General features: G+C 39.5%; 1 protein-coding gene across 1 annotated transcript; it reads left to right on the forward strand.

Moving 5' to 3' along the window:
- Window positions 1-1,060: 1,060 nt before the first annotated feature.
- On the forward strand, window positions 1,061-1,687 carry RNASE11 (ribonuclease A family member 11 (inactive)). The gene has a single exon (XM_004421307.3). The coding sequence runs from the start codon at window positions 1,088-1,090 to the stop codon at window positions 1,685-1,687; it is 600 nt and encodes a 199-aa protein (XP_004421364.1). The 5' UTR covers window positions 1,061-1,087.
- Window positions 1,688-12,094: the final 10,407 nt, after the last annotated feature.

The following is a 12,094-nucleotide window of genomic DNA, read 5'->3' on the forward strand; positions in this document are numbered from 1 at the left end:
GTCAAGTCGTGTTATATTGTTAATAAGCACTGTTGAGAAATTAGAATATTTACAGAGTTCACTGTTAGATTCTGCACAAAATAAAAAGAAGCAGAAACTATGTTCTAGGCTCAAGGGATTTTCAACCTTAATAAGAGAGAGAAAGACTAACATGTATCAACTAACTTGAAAAATTAAAAAAAAAAAGAACATATAAAACAAAGTACAATATAATCTAAGCTCCAGGGTTTCAAAAAGCAAAAAAAATCTCTGTGGGTTAAAAATAGATGGAGAAGATTTCACAGAAGAGGCATCAGTGGTGTTGCCCAGGTCACTGGGATTCTGACAGCCAAATGGACACTTTTTTCAGTTCTCCAAGCGCCCTTGGTTCCACACTGTCTCCTCCTTCCATCTCGCACAATTCTACCTACCCCTTTCTTTCCCCTCCTTCCCTCAGTTAGACCCAATAACACAAACTCCCAGGAAACAAATACAATTTCACCTCTTATCCTGCAACAAGCTAGAATCTTTCTCTACAGGATCACCTTGCCAAGGAAACTGGTAAAGACAGAAATCTCATGACTGAGAATTGGTGAGAAAAGAAATAAGAGATGAGGAAAACCACCTTGTGGTTTTTTCAGGTGGCTAGCATGTGCCAGGTGCTGTGTGAGGCTGTAGGAGACAGCAACAGTGAGGAATGTGTTGGGTGAGATTATTGTGACACACTATGGAGATTACAGACCCTACTAGTGAGATTATAGACAAGGAGACAGGAAGAGAAATAAGGCACTTTAAACACGTTATCTTATATAATTCTCACATTTCCTTCTTTTTTCACATGGGGAAACTGAGGTTAGTTAAACAAGGTGGAGTAAATTGTTTGTTAGTAGATAAGCAGGGATTTGAAGCTGAGTCTTCAGACTTCACAGCTGGTTGTCTTTTCAATACGTCGTATGTCCATTAACAGATGTAGGAGTCTTAACTTACATGTAGGGGTCAATCCTGGGAATTACCGTCATAGGAAAATAGTGCTATCTCCTTAATATTCTCCTTATTTTTATCTTTTCCTTTTAATTTTTATTGCAGAAGAGATTACCCTAGATCTGAGATGGAGACCTTCTCTCTACTGCTATTCAGCCTGGGGTTGGTTCTTGCAGGAGCTTCAGAAAGCATAATGAAGATAATTAAAGAAGAGTTTTCAGAGGAAGAGATGCAATATGACATGGCAAAAAGCAACCAAGGAAAACAGACTATTGAGGTACTAGTGAACTTGACTCTGTTATATAAAAATACCAGCCTCAGCATGTCCAAGGATATTATGTCTTCCTCCTTACTGATATTCAGAAGATTACATTATAGCTTTCCCAAGGGAAATGGCCTAGGTAATGACAAAGACTATTGCAATGACATGGTGGTCTGGAGAAAAGTTTCAGAAGCTAATGGGTCATGCAAGTTGAGCAATAACTTCATCCATGGCTCCATGGAAGTGATCCACAGGGCCCCCAAAGCCCCCAGGTGCAAATGTGGACAGAATCCTGGCATAAGCGGCTCTGAGAGCCCAGAAGCGGAGACGACTATGTGTCAGCTCACTACAGGCAAACAATTCCCCAGGTGTCAATACCACAGTGTTACCTCATTAAAGAAAATATTGGCGGTACTGACAGGTCATTCTCTGATGAGCTGGTTAGTTAGTGGCTCTAAGTTGTAAATCCCACAGGGCTTTGAGACTGGAGTCTATCTAAAGAAGGACATATTTATTCTCACTATTGTTTATTGCCTTCTATTATCCACATTTACCCTGTCAGCACTATAGTAAACTCTTGATTATTTATACTAAGTGGAGGAATGAAAAATCCAAAGTTGTAGATAATTCAGTTAAAATTTATAACTGATCCTGGAGTGTAGATACTTCCTCTCTTTCTCTCTCATACTTAAACACTCACACACACACACCTGCACACACACACACACACACATACACACAGACTTTCTCTGAACCAAACTGAATTCCATCCTAGCTCAGCTATAAAGCCAAGAAGGAGAGTCCACCCAACTGGACAGAACTAAGGAGAGAAGGCCAGAAACCAACATAGATAACTGAAAGTACATTGTACTGCCACTGAGACTATTTGGAGAAATAGTGAATGAGCAGACGGGACATTATTATCACTGCTTCTCTTCAAAGAAGTGTGTGCATTGATGCATGCACACAAATGTGAGCACCCATCCATGCAACCAGGGATCCTCCTGTCCTCCAGAAGATGCCAGAGGAAAAAGATTCTTTGGTTTAGCTGCTGCTCTCAGTCAACAGCTCCAGCTCTATGCAATCTCCATTCCTCCATCCTCATTCCTTTCTATTTCACAGGATGCTACAGAAGGAAGAAATAAAGCTCTTATTGCAATTTTTACTCAAGCATAGTCTTGATTCCCTGGGGCTGTGGGAGAGGACGGCAAGCCATAGAAAAATAGATGAGGTAGAAACATGGGAAATAAGAAGTCTATGCCAAGTGCCAGACATGACTAGTCTTCAATCTTGCTGTTTTCTGATGTTGTAGTGAATTTTTTTTCACTAACAATTGTTTATTTGTAAGTCTTTATGGTTCAACAGTACATAAAATACAGGAAGTTATCTTGTTCATTAACATGTGCCTATGTGCTCCTGTTTCCTCATCTTACATCCTTCTTCCATGCTGAGACCACTCTTTTCTAATGTCCTAATTTTAAATAAATGCATGTAGATGAATGTTACATCACTGTAACACTTTTTATACATCACTCTTTACATATCAATTTTCTTGTTTTCCACATTGGTTGTAGAATTCTCATTATATCAAAACTGCAAAACTCTGACAATCAACCAATACACAGTGTTAGAGCGGATGTTTTTGTATCTTTTAGCTGGGTTTTCTTTGTCAGAGTAGTGGCTGCTTAAATAAACAATCACTATAAGCTTGGCCAAATAGGTGTGTAATTAGCACTCCACTTGCACTTGGCAGCCAGAGGAGAAAGTGATAGAGGGAAATGCCTTGGACCCAAAGTTCTCTTCTCTGTAGGAGGAGAATTTACATCCCTGGAAGGAAGACGTGCTCACTAGGTTCCATTCCAAGTATGGTTTCATGCAGTGAGGCTGGTGCTAACACTCATTCACCAGACATGGAGTGGGCTCTGTCCATAGCAGAGCAGTCCAATGAGTCTCCTCTTGGTTCAAACTTGGTTCAAATTTCAGTAACTTCTGTCCTACAGAGGAATTCTACTGTAGAGTCCAGCTCTGGGGGATGGTCATGTCAGCCCCAGAGACAATAACTATTCAATCTCTGGGAGCATTTTTTGGTAATATGTAAGAAAAAGCAAATCCAGCCTGGTTCAAAATTTAGTACAGATTTCTTCCTTCACCAGATGAGAAGAGCAAAGGCCCAGAATAGATATCTCTTTCTAGACCAGGAGCATCCTCCAAAAACTCTTAATTAAGACCAGACTTTCCGCTTCTCTGAAGGAATCAGGAGCTCTGGGTTCCAAGTCTTTGGTACCCTGATCTCCCAGGATCTATCTAATCATCATTCTACGGAGTTTGAAAGATGTCAAATGTGGAGGTGCCATAGAGAGTCAGGGCTCCTAAGTGCTAGCACTTGTTACCCTTGAAACCTGTCACCCCTTTGACATAATGTGCACCCTAAGGTCACAATGACGATAGGCAGAGGATTTCAGATTTCAAAACTAAGTTTTCCTAATGCCCCTTTTCTGCTCCCAAATCACAGAGGGCTCCTTTTGTCTTGTCGTTTGACGCCTAAATTTCTCAAGCTGGCTTTCGAGGCCACTATCCTCCATTCTCATCTTACCTAGCCTGTCTCCGGCACCTGCCCCCGGCACCTGCCCAAGCTCTGTTGTTTTGAATCTGCTCTCTTTCCACAGTCCACAGAACTGTGTCCTTGTCTTCACTCCTTTGGTAGGCTGATCTTGGTGCCCTTCCTCTTCTCTTTCTCATTCTATCATCTTAGCCCATTCAATCACACAAGTTCCATCTGACTGGAAGTGTCTCTGCCCAACAAGTGTCTCTTGTTAGAAAAATAACTGAGAGGTAGATATGTGTCATATCCCTGTAGCTGGCAGGAAACCTGAGAGGGAATGAAATGAGGTGATAAAGGAGACAGAGCTAATCAAAAGGGCCACGGAAGGAAGGGTCAGGTTGAGAAGGGTTGTTGGGAATGGAGTGATAGAGAGGTTTGAGAAAGGGATACTGAGAGGGGTTATTTAACATAGGAGAAGTACCCTTCTTGTCTCTAACCATTCCCTCTATTTTCCCGACATACAGTGCACTAAATTTCTTTAACCAACAACTCTGAAGTGAAATAAGTCCCTGGCCTCAGGTGCCCAGGATGGTTCTGAAGTAAGGAGAGAGCTTTTGCAACATCATCGGTAAATCTTCACATGTTTTACTGACTCATCATTCCACCCCAAAAAGTCATTTCACATCACTGGGATTCAATTTCCTTATCTACACAATGTGAAGGTTGGATTAGATGTGGGTTCTCAGCCTTAGGAATACCTCAGGACCACTGTGACGAAGCTTTCAGGTTGCCCACCCCAAACCACCCTCCTTGCTCTCAAGTCAAAGAGGCACAAGGCTGCACAGCCAGACTTCCCTTCCCAGACCAACCTGCCCACCTGGACTGCTCATCTTGGGACTGTTATGTGAAAGAGAAATAAATATGTACATGTTTAAATCCACTATGCTTTAAGATTTTGTTCCATTAGCTTAGCCTTACCCTAACAAATGTAATAACTTTAGGAGCTGTTATTAAATATAAATCCTTGCACACTAACCCAGGAGATTTGAGTTCTATAGGTCAGAGATAGGACTATAGCATGCAGGTATTTTACAAGAGTGTTAGGTTTGCCGAGGTGCTCCAAAGTTTGAACACTACTAGATTAAATGAACTAAAACCTTTCTTTCTAGTTACAGGAAATTCTAGTCCCAATTAGGGAAAAAATTGCTGCCTAGGTATTCAGAACTTTTTTGGACAGCAAAATAAGTAAATTTAACTCGAAGAGCGTTCACTTCCTCCACAGTGTCCCAGAACTAGCAAGGTGAAGTTTTCACCCTGAAACTCCCTAGCCATAGGGTACATAGGCAGCAAACATAAGGGCACCGTCAGAGGGACTTATGTTCCCAAAACAGTGGCTGAGGACTTGGAAGAGGTGTCACACACACGAAGTACATCCTTTTTACTCCAGCAACCAGAGAACTGACGGGTTTTGGATAAGATGACTGTTTTAAATCCCTAAACCTTCATGTTTATAAAGTATGTTAAACTTTTTCAAGATCACATCTGATAATTACCACAAAGATGATTAATAGGTAATAACAATAATTAATAGCAATAATTGAGCTCTTATGATATGCCAGGTACTAGCCTAAAATATACATATTCTTTCTTTATTCGCGGAACAACCTCCGTGAGGTAGATTATGATTATCCCCACTTCAATGATGAAGAAACTGAAGCACAAAGACTTTAGGTAATGTACAAAGTCACACACATAAGTGGTCCTCCAGGAACAAAGAAGGATAGTGATTCCACAGGCCATGCTTTTAGCCATTCATCTTTATTTGATAGAAAAAAGCAAACTTACCCATAACCATACAGAAGGATAATGGTAGAACACTCCTGAATAAACTACACCTGACAGGGTTGTTTTGAGGATTGAATGGTAGCTGTCATTATTATTATTTTCATTATGATTAGATCAGGGCAGTGTGTTAGGCACGCAATTGAAGAAAAACATTTGTAATATATATGGCTGACCAAGGTTGATGTCTTTAATATATAAAGAGGTCTGTCAATTTAATAAGATAAAGATGAACATACCTATAGAAAAATAAGCAAGGGATACAAACAGAAAATTAACAAAAGAAAAAATAAATAGTCATTAAACATTTGGAAATTTTTTCCTTCCTGCTAAAAGTAATATAAATAAAAACAATGTGATATTATTTTTCACCTGCCCAATCAGCAGAAATAAGATTTAAAAAAATAACATAGTGCTGACATAGGTACAGGAAAGAGGACATTCTCATGCATTCCCTCCTCCTGGAAAACCAAATTGGTACATTTGCTGTCTCTCTGGAGAGCAATTTGAATTAAGCCCCATTCTAATTTTCAGACCCTCTGCACATTTGGTTTCTTTACTTCACTGATGGCATTCCTCCTTCCTCTTATACATCCTTTAGGTAAGATGCTCAACTCAGCCAATTCTGGCCCTGAGAGCTCTTTGAGTTCAGGATCTCATCAGAGGGCTTGAGCAGGCTTGCATTGCATAGGATCCAAGAGCAGGGCCCCTGAGCTGGCAGAGCCCTGGGCATGTGTGAGCTGCAGGCTATGTTGCCTGTGTGTGCTCTGCTTGTTCTCTTCAGCTCAGGCTTTTTCAAGAACTGCATGTTCTCCCATAAGGAATGCATGCTGAGCTCTTGGATCTGTCACATTAAATGCCCCTCTGAGAGCTCTCCTGGGCACAAGAGGCAGGGCCTGTTAGAGGAGGAGTTGGCCGGGGGGGATGAGGAGCAAGTTGGGAGGATGGGCTTTTGAAACATGACCACACAAAGAGTAACCACTCTTACTTCTCCATTTCTGACACCTTTCCCCTTCCATCCTTTTCTATCCATTCCTCATCCAACTTCCATGTTTTCTTCTCCTGACCAGATTGTGACCTCAACACACATCTCCCTTTTGTGCCCTACATGGCTTCTGCTTTCTATTTTCCTTCCAGGCTTTCCACCACTTGACTTTATGTGTTCGTCTTTGTATGTCTTACATTCAGACTCACACTTCAGGCATAGGGTGACAAGTTGGACAGATTTCTGGAGCCAGCCTACCCATAAGACTTTTACCCAAAGGCCTGTATTCAGTCTTCTCTGGTTTCAGCCCTTGTGGGGCAACCTGTTTATCCAGGGCTCGTGGAACACATGGTCCTGAGTTGCCCAGGTGGAAAAGGACAAGCACAGAGTGAATTGCCAAACTCACCCTGGGTACACATCAGGCCTTTTCAGAGGAGTGCCTCTGAGCAGCTCCCTAGTCTGCTAAATTCCCCCTTACCTTCCTTTAGAAAGCTCTGGGATTGCTCAGCTGTCTTTATAAAAATCATATTCACTGTAGCCATTTTTATGAACTGCTTCCTTTTGTGCCTAATTACCAGGCAATATGATACAGGCTATGAACATCATTGATATTGTTTTCATCACAGTTCAAAAATCTGTTCATACTTATTTTTTTTATTTTGTAAATTTAGGAGTCATGTCAGACAGTCACCTGTCCGTAAATTATAAAAGTTGAAAGACACGTTCATGTAGGCCTAGACTGGTTAAATAGGCATTTGAACCTAGTGGAGAGAAATATAGTGAGATTGCAATGAGATGACCTATTATGGGGGCAGAGTAACAACAAAGTGGTTATTGGGTAGAAGATATTTACAGGCAAGCAATTGAGAAGCTTCCATATTAAGGCATTGTACCAACTACTGTGGGGAAAAGGCATAAATAACTGTACCCTCAGTATACAAGGTATTGAATACAGGACAATAATATAATGTCTTGAGAGAGGAACATATTTCTGTTGTCTGAAGTGATCAGCAATCATCTGTAAAAGAACTGGAATCTTGAACTTGATGGATGATCCATTAAAATAGCTAAGCTTTGAATAAAAGAAGAAAAGGGTACTAGGAATGAGAAGAAACACATGAATAAGAGTAGGTGGAAATGTGGTTGTAGACAGATGAGTACTAGATACTTTGAGTGTCAGCATAAATAATTTGTATGTTTTTTTCCTATAGGATTGTGGTAGGCTGAATCATGACTCCCAAAGATGTCCAGGTCCTAATCCCTAGAACTGGTGAATGTTACTATACATGTCGAAAGAGACTTCACAGACGTGATTAAGGATCTTGAGATGTGGATTATATGGGTTGGTCCTAAATACAGTCATAAATGTCCCTATAAGAGGAGACATAGGGAGATTTAACTACAGCAGCAGCAGAAGGCAATGTAACGTACTGAGGCAGGATATTATAATCTTGCCTTTGAAGATGGAAGAAGGGGCCACCAAGGAATGCAAAGAATGCAGCTCCAGAAGCTAGAAAAGGCAAGAAAAATGATTCTTCCTAGAGCTGTGGAGGGAGCACAACCCTCCCGACACATTGATTTAGGCCCAGTAAAACTGATTTCAGACTTCTGCCCTCCATAATTGTAAGAGAATAAATGTGTATTGTTTTAAGCCATCAAGTTTGTGGTAATTTGTTACAGCAGCAATAGGAAACCAATACAAGAATAATGAGAGATAATGCAAAGATTTACAATAGAGAAATTACATGAAAAAAGAAGTAATATTTGAAGATTAATTTGACAATGATGGACATGTTAGATTGACTACAGTATCTATAACCTAGGTAAGGCAATGAAGACAGGAAATAGAATAACATTAGGATGAGAAGGAAAGAGATTAATATGAGAATATTTTAAAGAAAGTAACTGTATCCCCTTCTGATTGATCATCTTGCTTAAGCAGTGTTTGCCAGTTTTTTTCCACTGTAAAGTTACTTTTTAATTTCTCCACTTTTGCGTACTGTACTCTTTGGAAACAAGTCATCTCACTCCAGGTGGAGGAGTTATTCTCCACCCACTAGGGGTGGTAGTATCTACATAAACTATTTGGAATACTTTTTTGTGTGTGAGGAAGATTAGCCCTGGGCTAACATCCATGCCCATCTTCCTCTACTTTATATGCAGGACACCCGCAACAGCATGGCTTGATAAGTGGTGCATAGGTCAGCACCTGGGATCCGAACCTGCAAGCCCCAGGCTGCTGAAGGAGTGTGCATGAACTTAACCACTATGCCAGCGGGCTGGCTCCATATGGGAGATTTGTCTTTTCTCCCCCATTTATTTATTTGTTCAAACATTTATTTATATCAACATAGACTCATGGGTATTTATTTTATACTTTGGATTATAATCTAATATAAATTATTTATTTTGTATTGTTCAAATTGTTCTAGCTTTGGTCATCGGGAGTTCTTTCAGTCCCTTTGACATTTTGTATTTTGGGATTTTTTGAGCACTTCACTTTGTTTTTGATTTTTTTCTTGTTTTTGTTTTTGAGTACTCTCTTACTTTCTGGCACTACGTGATACTCCAGGCTCATCTTATATTCCCCGCCCTAGTTCTAGAATTAGCCATTTCTTCAAGGATCCTGGTTCTTTTTATAGGAGAATGGTATATAGAAACCAAGATTTGAGTGCTGGTTGCACTTCATGCTGCTGGTGCGTCACTGCTTCCAGGTCCTCTGAGAAAACAGAGCTAAGAAATATACATATATATATATATATACATGTATATATATATATATATGCCAACTCATGTATGCATACATATCTGTAATTATTTCCATATATCAATCCGTATTTATTTTATGCTAAACTTATGTTGATATGTACAACTCTAAACCATATGGTTTATTCTAGCCTTATCCTCTACTTATCTGTAACCTCTCACTCCAAAAGTGAAAAGCCTGGCTCCCATAATCTACAATTCATTGACTTATTTGTTCCATCCCAGCATACATATACAGCAGTTTCAGATTTAACGCATACCCTCATGAGAAACAGATTTATCAGCCAGAGTACAGTGCTTATGTACGGTTCCTTTTGTCTTTTGTCTTATAGTTTCCAGTAATTTCCAAAGTTACTGTCTTAGTCTGTTTGGGCTGCTCTAACAAAAATACCATATACTGGGTGGCTTGTAAACAACAGAAGTTTATTTCTCACAGTTCTGGAGGCTGGGAAGTCCAAGATCAAGGCACCAGTACATTTGATATCTGGTGAGGACTCGCTTCCTGGTTCATAAATGTCATCTTCTCCCTATAATCTCACATGGCAGAAGGGGTGAGGGAATTCTCTGAGGTCTTGTTTATAAGGTTACTAATCCCATTCACGAGGGCTCCATCCTCATGGCCTAATCACCTCCCAAAGGCCCCATCTCCTAATACCTCCATATTGGGGGTTAGGATTTCAACATACGAATTTTGGGGGGACATAAACATTCAGTCTATAGCAGTTACTTAAATCACTACCTCTTTTTCTGTATGCCCTTCTGGGAGGTTTTGTTCTACATTTATAATACAGTTAGATTATTTGGTACAGTCTGCCTTCCATCCTGGGATCCCCTCACCCTCCCAGTTAATATTTTTTGAGGTATAATTGACATAACATTATATTAATTTCAGATGTTGTAATGATTCGATATTTGTATATATTGCAAATGATCACCACAAGTCCAGTTAACATTTGTCACCATACACAGATTAAAAAATTTTTTTTCTTGTGATGAGATCTTTCAAGATCCATTCTCTTACTTTCAAATATGCAATAGGTATTATTAACTATAGTCACCATGCTATAAATTACATCTGCATAACTTATTCATATTATAACTGGATATTTGTACCTTATGACCCCCTTCACCCATTTCACCCACCCCCTGCCTCAGGCAACCACCAATCTGTTCTCTATATCCATGAGCTCAGTTTTTTTGTTATTGTTTTGGTTTTCTGGGTTTTTTTAGGTTCCACATATAAGTGAGATCATACAGTATTTATCTTTTTCTATCTGACTTATTTCACCTAGCATACTGCCCTCAAGGTCCATTCATGTTGTTGCAAATGGCAAGATTTCATTCTTTTTTATAGCTGAATAATATTCCATTGTACATATATAGCCTATTTTCTTTATCCATTCACCCATTGATGGACATTTATGTTGTTTCCATGTTTTGGCTATTGTAAATAATGCTGCAATAAATATGGGGGTGCAGATATCCTTTCAAATTAGTGTTTTCATTTTTTTTCAGATAAATACCCAGAAGTGGAATTGCTGGATCATATGGTAGCTATGGTTTTAATTTTTTGAGGAACCTCCATACAGCCACAGTGGCTGTACCAATTTACAGTTCCATCAACAGTGGACAATGGCTCCCTTTTCTACACATCCTTTCAAACAATTGTTATTTCTTGTCTTTTTTGTAATAGCCACTGTAGCAGGTGTGAGAGGATATCTCATTGTGGTTTTGATTTGCATTTCCCTGATGATTAGTAACGTTGAGCATCTTTTCATGACCTGTTGGCTATCTGTGTGTCTTTGGAAAAATGTCTGTTCAGACCCTCTGGTCAATTTTTTTTTTTAAGTTATATATATTAAGTTTCGCCCTTTGTGCTGAGTTTCGACAAATGGGACAGTGACACATACCCACAACGACAGTACCATTCAGAATAGGTTCATAGCCCTAAAAAGTCTCCTGTACTTCATCTAGTCAACCCACTCCCCTCCACAACTCCCTAAAAACCACTGATCCGTTTTCTGTTTCTGTAGTTTTGCCTTTTCCAGAATGTCGTATTAATGGAATCACAGTACATAGTCTTCTCAGATTGGCTTCTTTCACTTAGCAATAAGAGTTAAGATTCATCCATGGATTATTAGCTTGCTCCTTTTAATTGCAAAATATTATTTTATAGTATGGATATACCAAAGTTTGTGCATCCACACCTCTTGATGGAAATCTTAGTTTCTTCCAATTTGAGGGAATTATGAATAAAGCTGCTATAAACATTCACGTGCAGGTTTTTATGTGAACATAACTTTTCAAATCAGTTGGGTAAATACCTAGAAGCATGATTGCTGGGTTTTCTGATAGGTCTATATTTAGCTTTATAAGAAACTGTCAAACTGTCTTCCAAAGTGGTACTTCATTTTGCATTCCTACCAGAAACGTTCCTGTGGCACCACATCTTCACCAGCACTTATGTTCCTTGACTTTTGACACTTATTATTATTCAGAATAGTGTCCACTAGTGGGAATGGTGTCAGGAGTAGTGAATGCACATGTTAGGCATAATATACTCTCCACTTCAACGTTTTTTTCAGTCTGTTTCTATAATCAAACAACGATGTTGACTGAAGGGCCAGGACCTGGGGAAGCCTCTTTTTATCCTTCTTCCCAAGAAAAAAGAATTAGGTAATCCTGTGGGAATACTGAAGATTTCTGTTCTCCACTTTACTTTCTAACATATATCTAT

This window comes from Ceratotherium simum, chromosome 3, assembly GCF_057802395.1.
Source record: "Ceratotherium simum simum isolate JZ-2026a chromosome 3, ASM5780239v1, whole genome shotgun sequence".
Taxonomy (NCBI): Eukaryota; Metazoa; Chordata; class Mammalia; order Perissodactyla; family Rhinocerotidae; genus Ceratotherium; species Ceratotherium simum.